Source organism: Drosophila yakuba, chromosome 3R (assembly GCF_016746365.2).
Source record: "Drosophila yakuba strain Tai18E2 chromosome 3R, Prin_Dyak_Tai18E2_2.1, whole genome shotgun sequence".
Taxonomy (NCBI): domain Eukaryota; kingdom Metazoa; phylum Arthropoda; class Insecta; order Diptera; family Drosophilidae; genus Drosophila; species Drosophila yakuba.
The window spans coordinates 22616860-22642161 of NC_052530.2; the positions used below are offsets into that span (position 1 = coordinate 22616860).

A 25302-nucleotide genomic window follows, 5' to 3' on the forward strand; every position below is an offset into this window, starting at 1 on the left:
CAGCAACAAGTGGGCGATACCACACCATACCATATACCACACCATACCATACCATACCATACCAAACCATTCCCGATCCCAGGTGGAACGTATTGGAATCGAACTGGCATTCGCTTTTGCGGTAAAACTGGTTTTTCGGGGGTTACTAGTTTGCCAGCTGATGGATACCACACCACACCACACACACACACATGCGCAGTTGTGGGCCCAGTTTTCGAGTGCGAAAGGCTTCGCGTTGGGAGCACAGGTACTGCTGGCACTGCGATCCACGATCTGCAGGTGCATGTATGGCAGATATGTGTGTATGTATGTAACAGCTAACAGCTAACAGCGTCTGTTAAGTCAAAGGTAAATAAAAGACCACCATGTTCCATTTCCATTTCCAGAGGAGCTTAGTGGGAACCAGTTTTTCGGGGCTTCGGTGTGTCTTTTGTCTTTTTTCTGTCTTTTGGTGTCTTTATGTGTGTTTGTTTGATTTTCTGTTTCTGTTTCAGCTGCACTGCACGGCCGTTTCGGTGTAAAAGTTTTTATTAAAATGTTTTGGCTGATGTTGCTGCGATTTTGTGCAGCCACTCCACTTCCCACTTCCCTCTGCCCGCCCACCAATCCACTTCAATCCACTCCATTCCACCGCAATGCAATGCAATCCAATCCGCGCTGCGATCCGGGGCATGAATGAAGTTCACCAAAGGGGCAGACAGCATTTTTGTACCTGTCGTCTGTTGGCCAGGGAGTCGCATATGCATATTCCGTTGCCATTTGGCTATTTGGCCATTTGGCCATTGTACAATGGGACAATGCGACAGTTGCACTCGGCTATCCGCGAAATTGCCATCTCATTGGTAGGTGTTTCCATCCGAACACCGAGTGAATACCAAACCAAACCAAACTATCATTTCCATTTCCAGCCGGATGCCGCCAGAACAATTGAGCCAATATTGTTATATTGGCATTGAAAATGGCTCGAATCGATGGGATCACCTTTTGAACGTGTGTGTTACTCCATCAGCCACATATGATAATTTGCGTAGATCTTGTTCTTCGAAATGTCAAAACAGCACAAAAAACACCAATTTATTGCATATTCATATGCCGCCGAGTCAAGCAACTAAACAACTCTCCACCCAACAAAGTAGTTGGCTTCCATCTGCGGCCCATTCATCCGAGCTAACCAAGATTAAGCCAAGTGCTAACTGGCCATTACTGTTGGCAAACTTCATCTTCTTCACAACTCACTTGAGGAGAAAGTGCAAGGGTTTGCAGCCAGATGTATTTACGTGATTAGCTCGTTTTGCTGTTTGCTAACAAGCCACAGCCACTTGGCGCTCCACTCCTCATCTGAAATCAGCTAAAACCCACTGTGCTGGGAATTAATTAAGGCTTAGCCCTTGGCTTCACTTCCCTCGTTACTGTGAAGAGGCAGTTTCTGGCTAAAATTTATTGGCTGGCTTGGATTACCATAATGTGTGTGTTAGCTTGGCTCTGCTCTTCCGGCTTCATCATCACTTTTAGGATTCGAATGTCCCATTTGCCCATTTTTCCATTTTCGCGATAATTTGAGCCATTTGCCGATCGGCTTACACATGTCAAGTTCGGAAAACAAAGTGCTAACTGTTTGCATTTGCTACTCTAACAGGAAGCTTTTGGATTATGAACATTTTGGTAAAAAGTTTCATTTTTACCCATTTATGCTGACATTTAGCAAAAGTGTAGTTCAGTGACCTGAAGTTACACGCTACTAAATTGTGGCCAAGACAGATTGGCTTGAGATTTTGGTAGTACCAAGTTGGTACTGCTGGTATATGCTGATACTCCGTGAATACCGGATGCGAATGCGAAAGGTTAAGCGAAATGTGTCAGCCAAAACTGTAAGGTTTCGCATTAACCATCCTACAACCAAAAGCTCGAATTGCTGGTGGGGCCAGAAATCAGTTTACCTTCCTGAGAATTCTCGACATCTGCAGCATAAGCAAAATAAATTGTATGCATAGCAAATATCGACTTGAAACGCTTTGTTTTTTAGCAATATTGCTAACAGTGGCCGCAAATGAGAGGCTAGACTTAAACTTCTTACCAAACTTACTAAGACAAAAAGGGGGAAAAACGCAACAAGTCATTGAACGAGTAAAAAACATGCAAGCTGCTGGCTTCAAAAAAATATTACGTTATCAGCGCAAATGCATAAAGCGAATGAACTAATAAAGGCAAATAATAAACCGCCCGGTTTCAAATTACTTTGGCAGCGGCAGAGCTCTACTTCTGCTCATAAGCAGCACTCACTCACCCGACTTATGATTGCAATTATAATTGTTAATTTCTTTTATTGCCCCGCCGAAAGCCTGAAAGCCTGAAAGTCGCAAGTTGCAAGTACCAACTGCATTGTTCTGCCCCCCACATGCTCCCGTTTTGTTTTCCCTGGCCTGGCCAAATCGTTCCTGGTCCGCTTTAATTGCTCCACCAGTACACTGCATGCCGCATTCCTATTCCTGGCCAGCACCACCATCACCACCAGCACCACCAGCAGCTCCAGCACCACCAGCACCACTGAACTGCAGCCCAGAGTCGCAGCAATTCGATTTGGGACCAATGCGCACCAAATAACCAAAAGATGCCTTGCTGGCGGACCGAACAATCACTTTGCCCAGATCAGTTTCGGCCAGGCCAGAACATATATATATATATATATATGTGTGTGTGTATAAACATATATATACAGATATGTGCACAGTTGCGGTCAGAAGAAAAGTACGGAGCGGATGGCGGATCTCGGATCTATAGGGTGGAAATTCAATCCGGTATGGGCACATCTCCTGGATGCTAACGTTATGTGGCTTCCCACCTAAGTAACTGCAGAGTACGAAAATATGTCACCTAATATATAAACTATAGGATTCATATATAATATATATAACTTTGTTTAGCAATACTTATAACTTTGGATTGTGTTAGCAGCAATCTTTAGCTATATATGCATACCTATACCTATACCCTTTACATTTATAGGTATCCAGTGTCAACTGTAAGTATTTGCTTGCAGTGCACATAGCCGAGTTCCTAGCTTCCTGGCCGCAGCTGTACCCGTCCCGCAGCCAGGCCATTAACATTGCTTAATTGAATTAGATTCCGAATGCAGATTATGAGTACCATCGCATGCTCACTTCTTCGCTGGAGTATAGAGAATAGTACGAATTACGCCGCCACTTCTACTTCCACTTCCCAGGCTCCAGCTATCCATACCCATACCCTACCAACCCGATGCCCATACCAATCCCCAATCCCGGCCAGATTCCATCCCGATTCCAAGCCGATGCCATGCAAATGAGTGTGCGCTCAAATGGCCGCTTATAGGGCATAAAATACAGATTTGAGGTAATATCAAAGTATTGCAATACGTATGGTTCAGTGAACTCCCAGATCTAATTAGCCAAAGTTTTCGTACAAAAGCGGTTTCTGTAATCTAATTCGATGGCGTCAGCGGCACTTTGCCGACCACGAAGCATTTCTGTGGCCAAAACGAGCCAAGTATCTTGTACATTCGACTCGGCGCAGCTCAGCTCGATTCGAAATTCGAATGCACTGGCTGGCAGCAGCATTGGACCATTGGTATTAAAGGCCAACAATTGTGGCATGTCCTAGTGACAGCCTCGCCACAATTGCACCAATGCACCAATGCAGCAATGTACCAATGTGGAATAGCTGCCCCACCAGCGACTTGCAACTTGGAGCCAAGCGTCGTGCTGGAGACGTAGGAGCTGCTGCTTCATTAGTTATGCATTAAGCATACGATATGTTGTACAAGCCGGCTACAATGGCCAAAAGGGTACATGGCCTAGCTGATTGGCTTGGTGTGGCAAGTCAGTTCACCAGTTCTATGCGAGTTATTAAAGAGTGTCTTCCAAATATTTGCCGTATGGACGGAGCTGTTCTTAAGTGCGCGCCAACCCTATAAGTAAATTGGAATGTTATTTATTGAGTAACTGCATTGAAAGTCCAAGTGTTCAAGTTGTCCAAGTGTAGCCACGTTTCGGTGGCCCAGCGGCGGCACCTTTCCTGTTTGGCCGCACTGGGCTGCTGCAGTCAATCTTTTTGTGGGATGTCCAGCTCCCTGTTAACTGCGTGCAATTCGTGGGGGTTCGTATGTCGCTTAAAAATTTTAATTGCCTTTGCGTGTTTAGAAAACTTACACGTACGTATGTTCTGCGTAGTTTAGCAGCTGACCAAATGCCACGCCAGCTTTCTAGTCGCTGCAGGGGATTTTGTGTTCGCAGCAGCAGATCGCTGGCCATTTTCACACTTCCCCACACGATCGCTAATGCTTATCGATGTGGATTAAAACTGCAGCCAATTATTACTACAACCATTAATACTAACGCTTTCAGGGAAGTGGTTTGCCCTAACATGAGATTGAATTTATTCTAGAAATTTGCAAAAAGTGAAAGTGTTTTTTACTCTTGAGCTGCTACTTTGGTTTCCTTTATCTGAACAATCCTGCAATATGAAAAATGTTATTTGTGAAACGCTACAGTTATCCCTACCAAAGTAGCTTACCAAAGTGGCCTCTCAAATGCATGCCGCTGACTTTCATCCAGTCGACACCACAAGCGAGTGGCAGTTTTCAGCAGTTCGGTGGTCGCCAACTCGGGATTCTTCCTCTGAAACTTGCGCAGGAAATGGATATAGGCAACTGCGGAGCCCAAATGGCTAAGACTGCGCTTGGTCTGCTGCGGACTTGGCTTCCCACGCAAGCGACTCTTCAGGGATCTGCTCGAGGTCCTCGATCTGGAGGAGCTCCTCTCGGATTTTCGCTGCCGAGCGGATGGCGACTGTCTTTGTCTTTGAGAAGGACACTGCTGTTCTGTTTTCTCGGCCACTTCGCTTTTCGACTCACATGCAGCCAATTGTGCTGGGTTTTTCCAAACGACCGTCGGCTGTTTATTTTCAATATAAGTTTTAGTTAAATCCTTTAGGGCTTTATAGCTTCGTGTGTGACTTACCTTATTCTTGAAACGTTCCTTCTCAGCGACGGACAGCTGATTCCACTGCTTGGCCGCATATCGCACCATGTCCTGCGGAGAAATGCCGCAGAAGCGTTTCTTGTACTCGGTCAAAAAGTTGAGGTAGCCATTGTTGGTGATGCGCGCCACTTTCTGGCTCTTGTAAATGGGTGGACAATACACATGTCCACGCTTTTTTCCCTCCATTCTTTTGGATTTTGTGTAAACTTTGAATTTGTACTCCAAATGCTCCAGAACTGTCTGCGCTGGAAAACGAATTTTGATTGAGACGAAGCTCGCAAGGCTAACTAGAAAAGCTCAGGTTTATTTTTCCATACAATTATCATCATTTTTGGTACAAAGCTTAAGAAGTTGTGAACTATTCAAGAACGATTTGGAGAACTAAGCGAGGGTATAGAGATATTCTTATACATACATAGGTATAAAAGAAAGAACTATGACCTCGTAAATACGACGTCAAGCAATCGTGTGTATTTCACTCGTAAACAGTAAGATAAATTGTTGTAAAATTGATTTTGAAAAGGATTTTTATGGCTTCTAAGAAAGCGGTTTACACGGCCGCATTTATTCACCTCGTGCTTGGTGTGTGCGTATGCCTTTGGCCACCCAATGATACCTGTTCTCCTGCTCCGAATTTGGGCTCTTGGATTTTCGAGGGCGCCCTGCTGCTTCTGGTCTCCGATGTGAAGTTGTATCCAGATCGATACACCCATCTGCCGTACTCCATTCAGTTTCTGGTGGAGACGATCGGATCCCTGGCCATCCTCGAGTTCTTCATCATCGTGGTGTGGTGCGCTTTGGAGCGCCTGATCCACCACCTAACGAGGTTGCTACTTTTGTACCTGGGAATGAACGCTGACACATATCTGGCGCTGGAGTACTGGATCCTCTTGATTCCCACTACAGCTGTGGCCAGCACCTTCTTGTACATAATGAAGATGGCCATTATACCCTACTTTGATATTACCTCGGTCTATGAAAAGCAGCAGGTGAAGGTGCATCTGAACAAGTCTGTCTACATTGACGTGGTTAGCCAGAATCTGCGCAAGCAGAAAAAGTATAGATAGTTGTTCACATGATCAGTAATTTAGAGTGTAAATTGTATGTGTAAATTATAAATATTAAATGTATTTATATTATTTAGCATAAACGCTGGTGATGATATCTTTTCAAATTCAAAAAGACGTTTCTTTAAAACTCATTTCAGCGGTTATAGCTTTTTAACCGGTTGGACGTTATGCAGCACTTCGAAAAACGTTGTCTAGTACTGTTGTTTGCGATAACCACAAGAAAGTGACTACATTTTTGGCGCCCAAGTAATCGAAGAATTTAAATTAAAACAAGAGAGAACGATTTTCCAATAAAAAAAATATGAAAAAATTGTTGCATTTTCGATAAAGGGTACCATCATCAAAATTTGCGAAAAATGGCAAAAAATTACATTTTCATTTTTTGAGCACAGGTGGATAGGAAATTTTGTTACGAACTGAACGAGCTATGGCATTCCACTTTTGGACAACTACTTTCACTGCTATCGAAAATAAAGGATTATTTTTTATCAAAAAAACTAAAAAAATTTTTTTTATCAAATATTGGATATTTTTAATTGGCATTTTCGCCATAACTTGGCCAAAAATGGCCGAACAGCTAAAATAAATACTGTTTTGTGCTGCTGATAAACATATCTAACTATTTCTCACCAAACTTTTTTAATTAAAAAAAAAAAATATTTTCGCATGTTTCATAAGGGGTACCATCATCAAAATTTGCGAAAAATTAACAAAAACTTGCATTTTAATGCATGTACATGGATCGATAGGAAATTTAATTACGAATTTAACGAGCTATGGCATTCCACTTTTGGACAACTATTTTTACTGCTATCGAAAAAAACGGCTTATTTTTTATTAATTTTTATGCGTGGTGCGGGGGTACTTTATATGGTCGGAAACGCTTCCTTCTGCCTTCTGCCGTATTATTCTTCTCTATTTACAAGCGCTTAATTGGCATTAGTTCCACATAATATAAAATGGATGGTAGTAATATCATCATTCAATTGGTTTGTTCCACCCGCGATTTGGGTGTTTCTCGTCAAAGAATTTTAGGGGAAATACATTAATTGACCAACTGGTAACACTTCAATGCATTTCAAACTGGTGATGCAACGATTATCGATACTCATCGATGTCATCAGAATGAAGTTGTTGATAAATTCGTTTGAAGCTTTCAAAGGATAGCAGGTACTTGTTTTATAAAGCATGAACGGGTTGTCCCTTATAGCAAATAAATAATTTAATGCAAAAATGTGATTTTTATATTAAAAATCCTATACCTTGGCCAAATTAAAATGTATTATTAATTAGATTACCATACATAGATCAACTGATGATAAGATAACGTGTATTTCCATTGAGGTGTTTTGATGCAATTATTCAAACATTTTAATTCAAAGTCGATGTAACATCGATAAGTATCGCCAAAGGCACATCGATGCATCGACGAGCCGTGACATCACTAATATGAACAGCTGAACAACAATAATCATATTTGGTTAAAAACAATTATGCGAATAAACGCAGCCGCCTTATAGCGCCCGTGCCACGCCCCCTGCGATGCGAACAGGCGACCACGCCAAGGTGTCGCCACGAATCCAGCAAGCAAGGAGAACCCAAGCCAAGAGTCCGGAGTCCCCAGAACGGAACACCCAGAAATTCCGGGCAGAAACACAATAAAAACATGTCTACGGAGGAGCATGTGTGGCGAGCGCACGTCGTGCGGCGTTTACGCGAGCGGAATCGCAAGGAGTGCGACAACTTCAAGGAGATCATCGAGCAAAGTAAGCATCTGGGTCGCCAGCGGAGTCCCAGTTGGCTCCGCTACGCACCAGTTAACCTCCGATCGAAAAAGTCTACGAACTTCATGGTCACACGCATTAATTGCCCGCATCTCTTGCAGACAACCGACTGATTGACCATGTGGCGCAGCTCAAGGCGGACAACCTGAAGATCTCCGTCGAAAACGAGCAGCTCCGCAACGCGGTGTCAACAGGTGGCACCGGCTCCAACGTGGCCATCGCCACCCTCGAAAAAAAGCTGCTCAGCCAGCAGGAGGAGCTCACCGAGCTGCACAAGCGCAAAGGCGAGAACTCCCAGATGATCGTGGACCTCAACCAGAAGGTCGAGCAACAGAGGATCATCATTTCCGAGAAGGAGCACAGGTAGCTAGCTGTCTAGGGTGTGTCCACCAAAAGAGTTTTCGAGCAAATGGTACCTAAAATGACGAAAAACCTTTTGTGACTCAAATAGTCTATCCAACCATTTGTTTATCGCGGCCTTAATTTTAGAATTCAATTAAGAGTCTACAGCAGCGTGTATGACTAATTATCTAGAGATTAAACCTTAATCTCGAAGAGATTACAAATCGAATACTTAACTAATATAACTATTTTTTTTAGCCTCGTCGAACAGCAAACGAACAACAACCGATTGCGCGCGGAAGTGCAGCTACTTCACTCGAGTTTGGAGGAACTCAAGAAGCTGAACAACACCATGTTGGATGAGCATACAGCGCTTCAATTGGCATTTAGCTCCCTCGAGGAAAAGATGAGAGGAGTGCAAGTAAGTGCTTTAGATTATTTTCCATTCATTTCCACAAAATCAGCATCGCTTTGTTTTATTTGTCTAAGAAAAGTACACAAAGAAAATTCTACGTATATGCTAAATTGTAATAGTAAATATAAATTAAATTGTTTGTAAGTTGAAATATTTCCACTTAAGTCAGTGACCCAATAAAATGATGGGTTATTCGCTTTCAAAAGTTTCTGTTTCTTTTTGTTTTCCCATTCAAAAGTTGTCAAAATGTGAGGCCATTAATTGTTGTTTATAAGCCATTTAAAAGCACTTATACCACAACGATAGACAAATTCCAAAGGGGATTTTTTGATGATCAACTGCTGGTTACTCATTGATCGCTAATTAAATCCTCAGATCTGTTTACTCAAAATAGTGCATAAAATATCATTTTATTGGTACTTATTCGGGGCTTCCGAATCCCATTGAGCAAATCCACTTCTACGGCAGTGGGTTGGTTCGATAAATACATTGCAGATGGCTCGAATCGCTATGCCGCGTCTATAGACGGGAAAAGCTCGCTATCTTTTCGATTTCGATCCAGTAGCATATTAGCGTTCAACGCGGAAAACAGCACGACGGCGCCAAAGATTTGCATATATTCCAAATATGAAAAAGCGTCTATTAAAAAGCTTTTCGTTCTCTTGCAATTCACAGGATGAAAATCGACGTCTCCTGGAGCGACTTATGCAATACAAGTCAAAGGACGCCGACAAGTTGAACGAGGAAAACGAGAGCATAATTAGGTACGTTCCATTCAAAATAATACCATTGTGACCCTATTTTCATGCAAAACATAACGTTTAATATTACTTATCTCTTCGATCATTAATGTACATGTATATAAATGCATTTTCGTAACAAGATAGGTACGCAGATACACACATAAAATGGTTAATCGCGCAGCTTATCTAATGCTTATAAAAGAGTGATAAAACTTCCATGTAAACTGTTGACAAATACACACGAAATCAACTGAATTTCCGTGGATTAGGCAGCTTTTTGCACTAATGTTTCACATGGCTCATAAAACACTGTGAAAAGGATAATTTCAATCAATTTTTTTTTTATGTTAGCTTGAAGTCATTAGCTACTAATAAACTACTAAGTAGGATGGAAGATTTAACAAACCAGAGTATTCAATTGATCAGGGAATCAGCCAGGAAGAATCCTTCGTAGATGCGTTGAGTTCTAGGGCATGTATACTAGGCTATTATCTTAATACCCGATTAGAGATTGCAGTGCCCATCCACCCGACCGCTGATCACCCAGTTGTGTTAATAAACCACTTATTGCCCACCCATCCAACGTCATGCAAGCAAGTTAACCGAAAAATGCGGAGCACGGGAACTACCAAATCGTAAATGGTTTACGGAAGCTACACACAAATGCATGTAATAAATATTGACGTATTCATGTATGTTTTTTTACTAACAAACTTAACAAAAGTCGCCAAGGACACCAAGTAGAACGGACCATTTAGACGAATATAATCGACTGTGTCACTCATTCTGATTTGCTCCTTTTGATTTGGTTTAATATAAATGTATAACCGTTTTTAAACATATCTAGAAAAAGACTGCCGTCAATTTTCAGGAAACGTTCGGCTAAACTGAAACGTGACCTAGAAGACGCGGTCCGTGAGCCCAGCTCGTCCAGCAACACCGCCTCCTCGCCCGGCGCCGCATCCTTGCAGCGCAACTCCAGTCCCGCCCAGTTCGTTGGCGGCCTCATCGGTGACGAGGACTTCGACGAGGCCGCAATAAATGGCGCCATGGAAGCCATAGGTCTCGATGATAATGAATATATTAGCGCTCGTTTTACAGCAGGAGGCGATATAGCCGAGAACTCCCGGGCTTCCATTGACACCCTGAAGGCCACCGGCTACCTGGGTCAGGCCAATCCCACCAAGATCCTCATGAAGTTCGAGGCACACGAGAACGAGTCGCATGCGGTGCGCTGGAGTCCCGTCGAGCGCATGGTGGCCACCGGTGGCGCTGATCGCAAAGTCAAACTTTGGGATATTGGCAAAAGTGAGTCAGCAGTCGCACATTGTTTATTACACCTATAAATAATCACATTATACATATATATTTGTATATCACTTCGCATTGTGCCATTTCAGATTCCACTGAACCACGCGCAGTTCTCAGCGGCAGCAGTGCTGGGATTAACTCCGTGGATTTCGATTCAACAGGCGCCTACATCTTGGGCACCTCGAATGACTACGGAGCCAGAGTATGGACAGTGATGGACAATCGCTTAAGAGTGAGTGAAACCTTTATTTAAACGCTACAATTGAAATAGAAAGGGAATGCATATCAATTATACTGCCTTTCCGACACTTCGTTTCCATACAAACGAAAGCAAAACGCATTTTTTGAAAACATATACGAGGAAAAACACTTTTCAATTGCGACCGCTAGTCTAGACGCCAGATATTTTCAATGATAACAAAAGTGTGCGATTTCTGGACGCGATTGTAGGCTGAACTTTTGCACTAACTCACTCGTTTACCCCATTCCTCTCCATGAGGCATCGGCTACTTAACTTCTGTATATAATAAACAAGGTGGATAGTAATTTTAAAGAAGCAATTCGTTCCTGCTCAACAAATTGCCGTAATGAGTGTGCACGAGAATGGTCAGAACAATACTTTCCTTTTCTCTGGCTGCGCTAAGCAGATTAAAAAACCGACTTCTTTGATGCCTTGATTTATAAAGAATTTTCAGCCCTCGTGATGATTATTCTCGTTTCTCGCCTTTGTTTACTCAAGTTGGAACGTACATACATATAGCCATATAGCCACACATTCATAGCAATGTCAATGTTTATAAATAAATTTTGCATGTTTGCCGCTTTCTAACTCGGAAAAAGGCGAAAGACAAACAAGTAAACATTACAGAGACGCTGATGGCAAACAAAAGTGTTTACTTATATAGTAAATAAAGCACTTCAACTATGATATATGTATGTATGTGTACCATGGACCCCTGGGGTTCATCTTGGGAAGGATTGGAGAAATGGTTTCATGCCTGGCCAAGATTTCGTAGAAAGAACAAAATTCAGAAGACAAAATTTCAGCCAGAAGTGCATTTTCATTGAGTGAACTTGGAATTATGAACGATTGTTAATTGGAGCTTAAAGAAAAGTATATGTACGAGTAGTAAAGTGGTCTACCCACTTCTTGCTACCCATATTGCAACATTTAAGTGCGTTTATCGAACGAATCGATTTCAATTGGCGGTCATAAATAAAAGTCGTCTTTGAATGCCACAATGCAATGAGGGGAAACGGGGAAACTGGCCATTGGCAGTTGGCCTGAATAGCCGTAGAATAATCTTTCCTACCCCAAGGTTCATCTCTCGCCTGGTCAGGCCAGATCCGCAACTTCATCCATTTATGCTGCACATCGTCAACATGCGAATGAACATACAAGTGCGGTTCTTCCTGCTTTTCTTCGCCAGCTTCAGCTCCAGCTCCCGCTCCCAGCTGCATCCCGATCCCCCAACCTAATCCCCCATCCCCATCACCATACACATCCGCGAGATACACCGACTCTTCTGTTCTAACTGGTATTTCTGGATTGACATTTAAACGGTTCTTTTGCGCACAACTGGAAACTGTAACTGAAGAATAGCGCCGCCGCCGATCTGCAGCATTAAAATGAGCACACTGACTTGTACGGCCTCTGGCCACAATGCGTTCAAACAGCAGTGGCCAACTGATTGCCGATTGCCAATGGCCAATTGCCGCCGAGTTATCATCATTAATATTGGCCACTTTTTTTACGATTCACACACCGTAATCGCCGGAAGTTTATGCGGGCGATTTTCCATTAATCAGCGCTTCACACCTGCTGCTGAAAGAGGCGAAGCGATTTGCATAACTCAATCAATCATAATGCGGAATGCCTAGCCAATATATTAGCCAAAATAATTAGATCGCTTGTTTACATCGATCGCTTGGCCTTATAAACAGTATGGCACATAACATGTAAACATGCCAAAGATGGATTCAAAATGTTTGCCAACTCGGAAACAATTTTTATTTCGCATCAATCGACCATAATTCCATCTAAGAGCGACGAATTCGGGCCGGACAGCAATCAGTTTTGCGGCTTAGTCGACTCAATTTGATTAGACATTAATCCAATTGAATCAATCGCTGCGGCAGCTGCTCACAGGTGTTGTGGTGATTTATGCGGCTGTTGCATTAGACTACGGCCATAAGTCATCCATTAGAAATGTTTTGCTAATTTATGGCTTGGAAAAGAGGACATTTCCACCTTTGCCACCACGCAAGCATACCGATCAAAATGCGGATTGGCCTGCAGTTTGGTTTCAAACTCACCGGTTTATGGCCAACACGTTTTCGAAGCCAAATCAACCGCCTGGCTCAAATAAGACGTTTTAAGTTTTAAGAGAACACTTCAATCCATGTTATTAGCTGCAAACCGGCTGAGCTCGACGACTGCTCTCTTTCTTCGCTCTGCGCCGAAGACGCTCTTCCCACCAATTCTTCGCTCTCAAAGTCTCCACTGCTTGGGGAGAACTGCAGCGCTGGTCAAACATGTTTGAGCCAAAGTGGTTCGCGCTTTAAGCCACACTGCGCGTACATTGACCGTTCGACTTGACCGGTTGCCGGTCGGGAATCGGACTTGGTGGCTCTTTGCGCGGAGTTAAGAGCAAGGGCAACTGCACCTATAAGGGCAGCGCCATGGAACGGCTTTTACCTGGCAATTAGTTTAAGACTTTTATTATTTATTTAATAGATTTAGCGGGAGCTCTTAAATACCCTCACAGATCTCTGCCATTGCAATTGCCATTGCCTGACAGTTGCTGCGATTTATAGTGCCCTTCCCAGCTGCTAACTATTCGAAACAACAGATTTATGTACGTTGTCTGGATGCAGCTTCCTCCGAATGTTATAAATCAACAAATTCGCTGATACGCAGGAAGCAGTTTTTATCTTATCTGGTTTCTTGTCTCCACCATTAGGCATCTTCGTCTAGAGATAAATAATAGCGAGAATCGGCGTTTCGAAGTGTCAATGACACGGGTGTCAGGTGGCTCTGTTCGCTGCTAGCTGGGAGCTGGGCACTGCACTCTGTCAACCCAGAGGCACTCCAAGATGACGGAGTAGCACTTCGAAGTATGTCCCACCATGCGACCTATGTCAATGGATTTTCTGCGGCAGTTAGCCGTGTAGTTTTAAGATCCTGGTTTATAACGCCGTAATTAAATGTCTGTAGTCTGTTTAATGTCTGTGGACACTTTTTAATTGCACGCCGCGTTCTAGTGAAAGATACTTGGCCCCGCTAATTAGCCGGTTTCCAGGTGGAGAGGAGGGCACATGTGTCATGCCGCCACAAAAGGTGTTGCTAGCAGCCCGCCCTTCTGCCCCGCGTTACTTTTTTTAATGGTCTTTTGCTACCACCTACCAAGAAGAAGCTGGGCTAAGATCGCTGTAGTGTCTGCCCTATAACGTAACGCCGCACTAACTGTTTTTGTCTCGCCTTTTGAAACCTTTCAAAGCACACGCTGACGGGTCACAGTGGCAAGGTAATGGCCGCCAAATACGTCCAGGAGCCCATCAAAGTGGTGACCGGAAGCCACGATCGCACACTAAAGATCTGGGATCTGCGCAGCATCGCCTGCATAGAGACAAAGTTTGCCGGCTCCAGTTGCAATGATCTCGTCACCACCGACAGCCTTGGATCGACGATCATCAGTGGGCACTACGATAAGAAGATCCGGTTCTGGGATATACGCACGGAGAAGCAGGCGGACGACGTCTTGATGCCGGCCAAGATCACCTCGCTGGATTTGTCAAAAGGCGAGTGCTTGCCAGCCACCAGCTGCCATCGTAATCCCTACTACAACATGTTAATTCCACAGATTGCAATTACCTCATATGCTCTGTAAGAGACGATACTATTAAACTGTTAGATTTACGCAAGAACCAAGTTATATCCACGTTCACGTAAGTGCCAGTCATATACCATAACTTTATACTCTTACTCTTCACTCTTTACTCTATGTACTCTACTCCATGGTTATAGAAACGAACACTTTAAAATCAGCTGTGATTTTGCTCGGGCCTCTTTCAACTCGAGCGGCCTGAAGATTGCGTGCGGATCGGCGGATGGCGCTATATACATTTGGAATGTGAATGGTTTCCTAGAAGCCACACTCAAGGGTCACAGGTGGGTAGTAAAAGTAGTAAAAGTTTACTGCTGGCCTGGCCTGGCCATAGGCCATCCAGACGATCCAGAGGAAGTACCTCATTATGCCATCCTTTTGATTGCGATTAATCCTTGAATGCAATCTCTGCTCCCATTTAACAGCACCGCCGTAAACGCGGTCAGTTGGAGTCCCAACAACAATATGCTGGCCTCCGTGGGAAAGAACAAGCGCTGCACCATCTACTCGGAATCATAGCCCTAATGTTGCCATACTACACACGTCATTCGAGTCAGTCGGTTGCAATTGCAATCAGAATCAGAATCAGTTGTTGCAATTCCGAAACTGAAACGCTTAAATCTGCAGTCACTGCAATCACAACGGCCATGCGGATGCTGCTGTAAATAGTAAATTCGGTTGGCGATCGGTCGGCGTACGCCCAGAGCCGAAATTTTAATAACTTTACTTGATTATTTTATTTATACTTGAATCGGATATAGTATGCAAATTGTATCAATTCATATAGCAGTAGTCGTAAGTACATGTTTTCCTATTGTAAAAATAAAACACACATACATATATGGGGTTGCATATACGACCAATCTAAGCAAATGACTCGGCCACTGAATAGAAATGAATAGAAATTAAATTGGGGCAACCCAATAATTCCGCAGAATGGCCTTGCTACACGGTTTGTTGCAACCAGTAGTTGCCTCAGGCGACATTATGTGCTTTTTTTTCCTACAGCTACACAGCCTCACCTGTGCTGTGTGTGTGTCTTGGCCATAAAGAGGAGATTTCAGACAATAATGCTCAGCCAGCAAAAAAGTCTTATGCATCCTTCGAACGTGATGCATTTTAATTTCTGCATATGTGATCAATTCCCGGCACGAATGCTGCTGTGCTGAGCTCTGGGGTGTGTTGTGTGGTGTGCCATTGCAATGCATTGGCGAGCAGAACACATCCAATTATTTCGTGTGCTGACGGAGCACAATCGACACTGGGGAATCTCTAATTGAGCGAGGAGAAATAACCACGGCACCATCATTACAAATCTAACGTACATTCATTTTTATCGCCTTGCATGCATGCCTTAATTAAGAATCTTTCCAGATTATGCCTGCAAAAAACAACAACAAACAAAAAAAAAAAAACAACTACCACTACTGCGGCGTTAAGTACCGCCAGCGATCTGAAATCTTGTGGCGCTCCTAAGTGCTGCCACCACTCAAGGTAGTGTCGTTGAAGGCGCATTGCTAAGTAAATTAATTGAGAGTCGAGGAGAGGAATCCACTCGCCTGGAGGAGCCAACCCATCCCCAGTCCATCCAGCCCTGCCAGCTCAGTCCAGCCGAGCAGAGTCGTCCAGAGTGACGGGCAGACGTTTGGACTTGGACAGGAGTCACTTTCCCGTATGCAAGAGCGCTCCTCCAGCTCCACCAGCTAAAGATAAAGATACAAATCTGCACGAAGCCTGTTTCCTGTTCTGCTGAGGGTGCATTTATTTGCATGATTCACATTCACACACAACACAACCGGTGTGTGCCTAACGATACTTATACAGCTGCTGGATCTTCGTACAGGTGTACCCCATCACCATCGCCATCACCACACTATGCACTCCATATGCTGTGCACTCCATGCTCCATACTGCATACTCCATACTCCATGCGCCATACTCCATGCGCCATAATGAAGACGGGAAGACGTCGAGTCGCTGGGAAAAGTTGGGGCAACAAGCACGACATTTGGACCTTTCTGCCCACATCGAAAAGTGAATCGCTGGCTTTCCTGCCCCGCCGAGGATCGGGACTTGGAACTTGGAAGTCGGGAGTCGAGACTCGTGCATTTTGGGCGACTCTAAGTGAGCATGTTCCTGGAAGCCCTCGACTCGCGTTTACAGTTGGATGCATTTTCAGTGCCATTGAAGTATAAATAATAATAATAATTCGCAGGTGTCTGCATTCCACGTCCAATTCGCACAATTCGTTATGCGTGGGTAAAATGCTAAGATGGCAGTTGGACTCCCAGGCCAGCTCATCTCCTCATCCATTCCCATTCATACGAGCATATATGTATGTACACAATGTATATGCTGCTCCAAATGCAGGCCATAAAAATGATAATATTTTCTCTTTTGTTCTGCCAATAGAAAGCTGATTTCCATATATGAAAGCCAAATTTCAGAGATGTTTATTGCATGAGCAATTTGTCCACTAAAAAGAAGTAGATGAGCCGATGGAGCAGCACCCCCGAAATGAGCAAACAGCATGGGTATTTCATTAAAAAACTTATGTTTAATAATAATAAGATGAGTTCGTTCCATACAATTAGAGGGCCAATGCAAACAGCAAAGTCTGTCGTTGAAATGCAATAAATTACGAGTATAGTGCTTAACTAGGCTAATTCCATACAAATCGATATATGTAGATTGGGAAGAGGGAGTTAGTTCGAGGAGGAGTAATGTAATATGCATTAGTTTTTACAAATGTCAATCGTTGCGACTTCCGAAGTCGCAAAGGAAGTTCAAGGATACCAATACCATGGTCTGTCGAACTTCCTTTGCAAGTGGGGAATCCGTTCCGTTTCGTTGGGTGGGAGGAGTACTCAAACCCAAAACGCCAAGGCTGCAATGCAAGCAATCTGAACTCCACCTCCACCGCGCAAGACACGTATGTAGATTTGAATTTCCATTTCATTTTCAATTTCCATTTCTCGAAAATCGTGCACTGACTAGATAAGGCAAATTAGCGGATGTTGTGTGTTGTATCAGGACGACGGGCATTTCGTACGGATATTCGTGGCATTAGTGGGTTGGTTGGCCTATCCTTGCGTATTGTGTATAATTGATTGCACCTTGTGAAGCTTAGACGTCTATTTTTAATTAATGGGCCACCTGGTTTGGCTTAATAAGAATGCTGATAGGGCTGCAGTTTCTGGCGACGTTGGTAGCAGTACGTCCAGATCGCGATCACGGCCAACTGGGTTAGCAGGAAAATGGTGGCAGCCGTAATAAGACCTAATAGCGCAGCGAAATAAAAAAGGGAAAAGAGTTCGTGGGTTATTATTAATATATTAAGCCACTAATCCGGTCATCTGCCAGATGGCAAAGTGGTTTTCTTTAAGACCCGTTTTTATGGCCAGTAAAGTGCGCTTACCAATGGCATTAACGCAGAATCCGTGCCCCTCCTCGTTGGCAGTGAATGTGGTCTCGTTTCCGTCGTAAAAGTCTCCGCTTTCCTGCTTATCTTGCTTGAATCCGAACTTATCCGTAATCTGAATGGACTGAACCAGCAGCATGTCGCTGGGCGCGGACTTCTTTGAACTCTCGATGTCGCGACGTGGTCTCGGATGATCATCTATTCATTTACATAGAGAAAAGAGGAAAGTTATAGAATGAAGAGATTGTTGAAGTTACAGATAAACTATAGACCCACCTGTGGTGTTGAGCGATCTGCGTTTGCGGCCGTAGGACAACAGGGATCTGTACTCCCCGCTGGTGTCCTCCTGCTCGCACTGGACGGGCTCACAGCTGGGCATGCAGGGCGTGACCAGGGCGCGGAACTGGACCACCTCGCTGGATGGGAACTTGAAGGCATCGAAGTTGGAGAGCAGCATCTTGCCGGAAACCGAACCCTTGTAAATGGGCCCCATTATGAAGTGATCGGTGGGGCAGCCATTTGAATCGATTAACGTAATTTCCGAGTTATCCACACCATCCATGGCCACCAGTTCCCGTATGAAGATCTCGTAGGGGCTCTGCTCGTCGACGATCTCGAACTTAAGGGCCAGCGGATCGCCAACCTCGGCGGAGCGCATCATGTCCGAGCCATCTCGCGAGGTGATGCGCATGATAACGTTGGGTGACTCCACAATTACCTCCTCGGAGAGGGCGGGCACGATGTCGCCACGCACATCCAGGTCGACGCCATTGCTCACCGTCTTGTTGGTGAGATCGTACTGACAGGCCAAGGCCAATCCCAGATCGGAGGATGTCACAATCATGTCGTGGTGCTGGATAATTATATCGTTCACATAGCGGCCGGCGGTGCTCTGGCGCACATTGCACTCCAGATCGTGGTAGTTCATCCGCAGCTCAAAGTCCAGCGCACTCTTCACGTCCACCGAGCAGGACTTGGGCGATCCCTTGGCGTACACCTTGCCATTGAAGAGCTTGGAGGTGCGAATACGTGCCAGCATATCCCCACCGCCGCACTCGATGGTCACATTGTAGCAGGAGGTCAGTTCATAGGTCGACGCCTCCGGCACCTCCAGGAATGGCTCCTGCACATCCGCCAAGGTGGCACGACTGTGATGCGATAAACGGCAGACCATGTCACCCGTGTCATTGTAGTCGTACGAGTGGCACCTGTGATGGATGTAAATTGTAGGTGAGGATGGTGTGATATGATATCACATTCAGTCAACAACTATAGTAGTTTAATTGGCATATCTTAAAGGTAATTCCTATAAATGGCCCCAAGATCATGGCTCATAGATCATGGATCATGGATGATGGAGAGCTCGTTATAATGTTATAATTGGACCTGTTACTGACCTATATGGCGAGTTGAGGCACAGTTCCCGGCACTCGTCAATGCTGCTCACTTCTTGGTAGACCGAGTCCACCGTCTTCAGAATGCGACCAGGTAGACGTTTGAATTCGCAGAGCTTGTTGGGTTCATCGACACAGTGATTTTCAAGGTAATCGGACCCTTCGTTCACCTGGAACGCCTGGGAGCCGGCCAGTGTCAGGCGATCCAGCTCGCTCAGCTCGCAAGCTCCCGAGGTGCGATCGTAGTTGGCAGATCTGCAGGGGACATAGTTGAATATGGAATAATTGGTTTTCGGGATGGAGTGTAGGTGGTAGGGGTTGGGGATTTCTGCTTCACTTGACTGATAGAGGGTGGATCTTAACTATTTGGCCTATGGAGTATACTATGGAGTAGAGAACTCTTACCTGCATGTGAATTCGTTTTCGCCGAGACAGAGTTCAAAGCACTCGCGTCTTGACGCCACCGACACGGTACGCTTAACTTCCGTCTTGAGCTTATAGTTCTGAACACGATCGACGTACCAGGCTCGGGAGCAGGGCTTCACCGACAGGCATGATTTTTGGGCATAGATAGTGAATACGGGGAACTGCGACTTTGTCAGCGCACCTTTGGTAATGATTGTGATTATGATTAAGTAGTTTTGCGAGCTGGTTTGTTTAGCGGGCTAAGTAGCTTACCTGGTAATTGATCAGCATGTGCTGAGAAGAGCACGCAAAGACCCGTCTCGTAGTTCACTGACTGGCATGTTTTGTTCTTCCTACAGGTGTCCAAGCAATCGGTGAGCATTAGGGTGCCCGGCTGGGAGTCCATCAGCTTCTCGGGTGCCGAGAACACGTATCTGCCGAGAGGGACTTGTCAGTCAACCAAACAACCATTTAACGTAATAACCACCCATCATTGCCTTACCCTGTCACAATTTCAAAGCCCACCAGTTCGGGATTGCAGTCCACGGGCGCATTATCATAGTAGATGCTATCCTCCTCGGAGCCCAGCGAGCTGGATAAATCCGAGGCAGCCGGCAAATCGAAGGCCGAGTTGCGGGTCTCCACATTTTCAACGGGCCTCTCAGTCCTGTTGATTTCGGTGGCGTATTCCTTGGCGCCGGGCAGCTCCGTCTTGTCCTCAATCTCCTCGGAGGCAATCACTTTGCTGGCATTGGGAGCTGCGGCAGTCACCGATTCCACCGCCGCCTGTCTTCGGATTCGCAGGTGCTCCTTGGCCGTGGCCGCACTGTACAGCATGAGGGCCAGGAAGAGGTGTCGCAACAGGTTGATCTTGGCCATGTTTGGAGTATCACTGGGGGTCTGCAAGGGGAGGAGGTGTATGCATACATAAGAACAAGCTGCTGCTGAGTATCTGGATGTGTTACTTAAGATACTTTAACTATTCTCAAACAATCCAAGTTATTTTCTACGTTCTGAACCAATTAGTGGGGTAACCTCTGAAGAACATCTATAAGTTCTAACCACTTCAATGGTTACTGCTGTACAACCCATAGCATTACGAGTGCAAATATTATATTAGCCCAAAGTCATAAGGCATAACGATAACCTTTATTTATAAAGCGCGCTAAATTGCCTACGCAGGCACCATCTCAATTTACTCAAATTAATTTGTTTGCCATAAGGCGTAACGCGAATTATGAAGTCGCAGAAACAATATCACGGCCAGTTACTCAGCTCCACTTCAGTCTACTCCATTCTATCCAGAGATCCATTCCGTTGGGGAAACGGAGCTCACGTCGATGACCCCGTGCACTATTCACCAGATTCACCACTATTCGCGATCCCCTGATTTTTTCTGGTCCGCTGAGCTAAACTCTTGCGCAACAGCCAAGTTAATGGGCATCGCTTATGATTGACGGTTGCGCTGGAGAGACCATCAAGAGGTCATGAGCTCTAATTTTTCGCCAAGTACCATGTAGAACTTGTTTCGCCAGAACCCATGGAAACCAACAAAAAAAAACCCAAGGAACCTGAGGAATCAGAGGAACCTCTGGAACCCAAGGAACTTGAAAGGAATGGACAATTTGGAAAATTATTAATACAAATACTTGCGCAAGGCGGGACAACAATTCAATTATAGAAAAGAATATTATACGATAGGGAATACACTTGATTTTCGAGTAGAGGAATTGCCATTGGCGAGTACGAGTATCTCGTTAGGAACCCACCTGAAGCATGACTTATTAACATGATAACTGTATTAGGAGAACTCATATATCGTTCTTAGCTGTAGCTGGACTAGCAACACAGTTATTCCATATGAATTCTCATGAATAGCCATGTGTGCAGAAACAAAAATTGGTGGGTAATAGATACGGACAGGTTGAGATACGGACATGCATACGGACACGGACAGTGTGTGTATATAGTCTTATGTAGATAGTAGGAAACGCATGAGTGCCGACGCACCAGACACACTAATCCGCTGGCACTGCGAGGTGCTCCATTCTTTGGATGAGATGATATATAGAAACATACCGTTAATACACCGGGTGATTCATGATTCATAAGCCCTGCAGCGGTCAGAACGAGCCGTACTTAATTAGAGATAAAATGCTTGAAAGACTTTTGAATGTTTTATGTGTTTCTCCTTTTCTTTCCTCACTCGGCAAATTCTGGCCGGTGGAATCGCATGAATATGTCGGGGTCTGGTGCACATGACCATACAGCATTCGGCATTCAGGCATTCAGGCATTCCGGCATTCTGGCATTCGGCAATGCCATGTAAAGAGTGGCCACTCAGGAAGCTGCATTATAACGAGTCCATGACCATGTTATTGTACAAAAATCTTGTAGAAAGCGGCAGAAGAATTGGGTCAATGATTATCGTCAAAAGCTGTTTTGCCGAGCATAGACACATGCATGTACATGGCAACATGGACACATGGGTATTGATATGGGTATGGGTATGGGTATGGGTATATGGGTATTGGTAGCTGCGCCCGCAGCGATCAGGTCGAGCCCCAACCCAAACCCAAACCCAAACCCAAACTCAAACCGAAACCGAAACCCAAGTCGAAACCCAACCGGTATCCAGTGGGTATCCAGGGGTAAGCGGCGGCATCGACGTGAACAGCCCAAGGAAATAGCACCGCCTAACTGTGTCGCTGATCACAATCGATTAGTGCGAACAGTCGTTTATTGCCCAAATTACTGTTAAATGCTCGTAGTTTCTGGGGGCCAAGAATGCGGGGCTCCACTCATCGTTTCCCCCCCCAGTTGTGCGAGGTCTATAAACAAGGAAATGGGGAAAAAGGCAATGGAAAATGGGAAGTAGGTAGTAGGCAGTGCCGAAGGACATTTAAGCGCCGCTTTCCCAAAAGGGAGAAAGCAGTTGTATCTCGAAATGAAATATATACCAGGTTTAGTAAAATCAACTTGTGCAGCTGAAAAGAATACTTCTCTAGATGAGCACTCAGTACAAAGTCGATCAATCAATCAGTCGCATAAACACATCACAATACCGCATTGGGGTTCACTGTTTTTTTGGGCCAATCAGCACTTGTTAACCGTTTGGCACTTTCGAACATTTTCTTTTATTTTACTGCCTTTGTTTCGGCGACCTTACAGCTCTTTTTTTTTATGGCCAAAAGCCAAGAGACTACACCCATTCTGATTCTGACCGACTTCAGCTCCATTCACATTCAGCCTAATTCCAGATGCATGATGTAATTAAATGGTCTACCAAAAGAGTCAATAGAAATTCGATCTTCAAGAGGGACCGCCAGAAGTAAAAAACTTTCACCATTCTGAATGTGTTAATGACTTCATTTCTCCGGTGACTAAAGCCTAAAGTCGAAAACTCAACGGCAGGTATCACACTGTTAGATTAATTTCGCATTTGGCGAAACTTTGATTATGGCCACTTTGGGCTTTTTGTGGGCTAATCACGGGACCACTAACGAACTACTGTGTTAATTTGCAGCATTTAGGATTCAATGTGCTTTCTGCCTATATGCGTGCATATCTCCATTTTGGCCAAGAAGAACGAGCCAAGTTAGTGGGCATACGTCGGCGGAGGACGGACGTCCTAATGTTCGCCAATGTTTTGACGGAAGCTGCAGACTGGCTGCAGAACCTTGAAGATTGCTGAAGAATGGGTGAAGAATGGGTGAAGAATGGTTGAAGAATCGCGGGTCTGGAGCGGCGTTCTTTTGCATTCTGCACAATTTCCTCCGCTTCCTCCGTTTCGTGCGTTTTTGCAGTTCACTTTTTCAGAATGATTGTCTCCGTTTTTCAACGCCGAACACCACTGGCATGGGCCTAGTCATCCGTCAGTACGATCACTGCCGTTTAAGTAAACCGGTTAACATTTTTTGTTGTTCAGATTTTTCTTAGTTATGCTTCAGTCGGTGCAGTGGCTGTGCATAGTATGGCATTCTGAGTAGCGGATCGTATTGGAGGTGGAAAAAGCGATGCTCTGTTCCCACACAATGACCATGATGTCAGGCACTTGGCGCTGGCCCCACGAAAAACTCCAGCTCCAACGTTTCCATATCCATATCCATTTCAGTTCGGCCGCCAAACAATTACCTAATTAAGAAGTTCGTTGCCGGAGTCTTTCCCGAATTTTCAGCCAAGTCACACTGAGGCAAAACACTTTCGCAGATCCCAAGATCAAGATCTATCGCAGTGGGTAGAATTAGTGGATACGAAGGGAGCACCGAACTTGACCATTCGATGGTCGCCGAAGAACTGAAGTCTTCCACGCCGCCGAGTGACTTGTTATAAAAATTAGATAAAGAAGTTCTGGGAGCTCGCTGCCAGCGACTGCGAGAGAGCGGGACGCAGTTCGTCTTGGAATTGGAATTCTTACAAAAGAAAGTCTCGAGGCGATGTGGATGATGCTCGCTGCCGATGCCGAGAGAACCACAAGCACAAGAAAGAAATTGTTAGCATGGTAAACACACCAGAACTCGCACTCGTATGCGTCTCTTCCGCTTTGAGCTCGGATCGGATGGGATGGTATATGGTATGGGATCGTATGAGTAGTATCACCTGTGCGGGATCTCTACACGGCGAACTCGAACGTGTTGGGGATGCAACCATGGTGATTGCGGTCAACGCTCGAGAACAATGTGCACCTGTCTGCGCTCTTCTCTTGGCTCTCTTCGATCTCTTGGCCTGTTCGTAACATGGCTAACATGAAGGTAAAGCCCTAGTACTTTTGGCTAACCGAATCATTTTCTTATGGCCCTGTTAGCGCCCAGGGCCGCTGGAAAAGTCACGCGTAATAATGGGTTTTGGCTTATAACTGTCGCTTGCGTTTTCACGTTTTCACGTTTTTACTATTTTTCACTTTCACTAATGAGCCAGGTGTATGTACAATACGTACGCAGGTGCCGCGTGAAATCGCTCGTCACCCATTTTCTCCCATTCTAGCCTAATCGGCTTAGGCCAAATCCACCATAACAATTTGTGTGGGCTTAGGTTCGGTGTTTACTTTTACTTTATACTCTAACATCCCACTGGATGGATGGAGATCAGTGATATCTGGCGATCTTGAATAGCCCACTTTATTGGCGGCGACAGCTTTCGACGTGGATATGCCACACTAGAATGGAAGATCAAAACGGTGTTTGATTTCCAAATTTATGGGTCAAGCCAATGCAAATCAGTTGCGGGGTCCGTTCCTCGAGAAAACGGGTCGTGCTTTGATAACAAATTGGACAAACAATAGATGAGTGGCGGCCAAATTTGGCCATTAATGCTATTCGAGTGATATATGTGAAAACCAAGGCGAATCGGTCCGAAGAAAGCCCTAGTTATTGAAAGATGATTCATAGCAGATGCGATTGGGATTGTCTTAAGCTACGAGGTATTTCCTAATTTAATTGGAGAAATGATCTAGAAATAAATCATAAATCCATTCTGTTCTGGCATTTGAACTATTTTGAACTTTAGTCGGGCCCCT

At 44.7% G+C, this 25302-nt stretch overlaps 4 protein-coding genes across 7 annotated transcripts; 2 read left to right on the plus strand and 2 right to left on the minus strand.

The window, feature by feature from the left end:
- Positions 1-4544: 4544 nt before the first annotated feature.
- Positions 4545-5289, minus strand: LOC6537992 (protamine-like protein 99C). The gene is made up of 2 exons (XM_002098491.3): positions 4995-5289; positions 4545-4928 (listed from the first exon to the last, which is right to left on the minus strand). The coding sequence occupies exons 1-2, from the start codon at positions 5199-5201 to the stop codon at positions 4545-4547; spliced, it is 591 nt and encodes a 196-aa protein (XP_002098527.3). The 5' UTR covers positions 5202-5289.
- Positions 5290-5449: 160 nt separating this feature from the next.
- LOC120321863 lies at positions 5450-6197 on the plus strand. The gene has a single exon (XM_039375892.2). The coding sequence runs from the start codon at positions 5546-5548 to the stop codon at positions 6080-6082; it is 537 nt and encodes a 178-aa protein (XP_039231826.1). The 5' UTR covers positions 5450-5545; the 3' UTR covers positions 6083-6197.
- A 1328-nt stretch (positions 6198-7525) lies between these two features.
- On the plus strand, positions 7526-17244 carry LOC6537994 (autophagy-related protein 16). Of its 4 annotated transcripts, none has more exons than XM_015193117.3 (12): positions 7526-7851; positions 7971-8232; positions 8470-8632; positions 9302-9390; positions 10217-10677; positions 10770-10912; positions 14181-14481; positions 14544-14628; positions 14708-14851; positions 14993-15362; positions 15942-16902; positions 16980-17244. In XM_015193117.3, exons 1-10 carry the CDS (start codon positions 7752-7754, stop codon positions 15084-15086), a joined length of 1842 nt encoding a protein of 613 aa, XP_015048603.1. In that variant the 5' UTR covers positions 7526-7751; the 3' UTR covers positions 15087-15362; positions 15942-16902; positions 16980-17244. The 4 variants fall into 4 exon arrangements, with proteins under 4 accessions (XP_015048603.1, XP_002098529.1, XP_015048602.1 ...); XM_002098493.4 differs by having other exon boundaries at positions 10241-10677; XM_015193116.3 differs by lacking the exons at positions 15942-16902; positions 16980-17244 and having other exon boundaries at positions 14993-15435.
- A 94-nt stretch (positions 17245-17338) lies between these two features.
- On the minus strand, positions 17339-24069 carry LOC6537995. The gene is made up of 8 exons (XM_002098494.4): positions 23922-24069; positions 20290-20687; positions 20061-20221; positions 19788-19989; positions 19386-19637; positions 18265-19196; positions 17986-18186; positions 17339-17846 (listed from the first exon to the last, which is right to left on the minus strand). Exons 2-8 carry the CDS (start codon positions 20664-20666, stop codon positions 17734-17736), a joined length of 2238 nt encoding a protein of 745 aa, XP_002098530.1. The 5' UTR covers positions 20667-20687; positions 23922-24069; the 3' UTR covers positions 17339-17733.
- Between the last annotated feature and the right edge of the window lie 1233 nt (positions 24070-25302).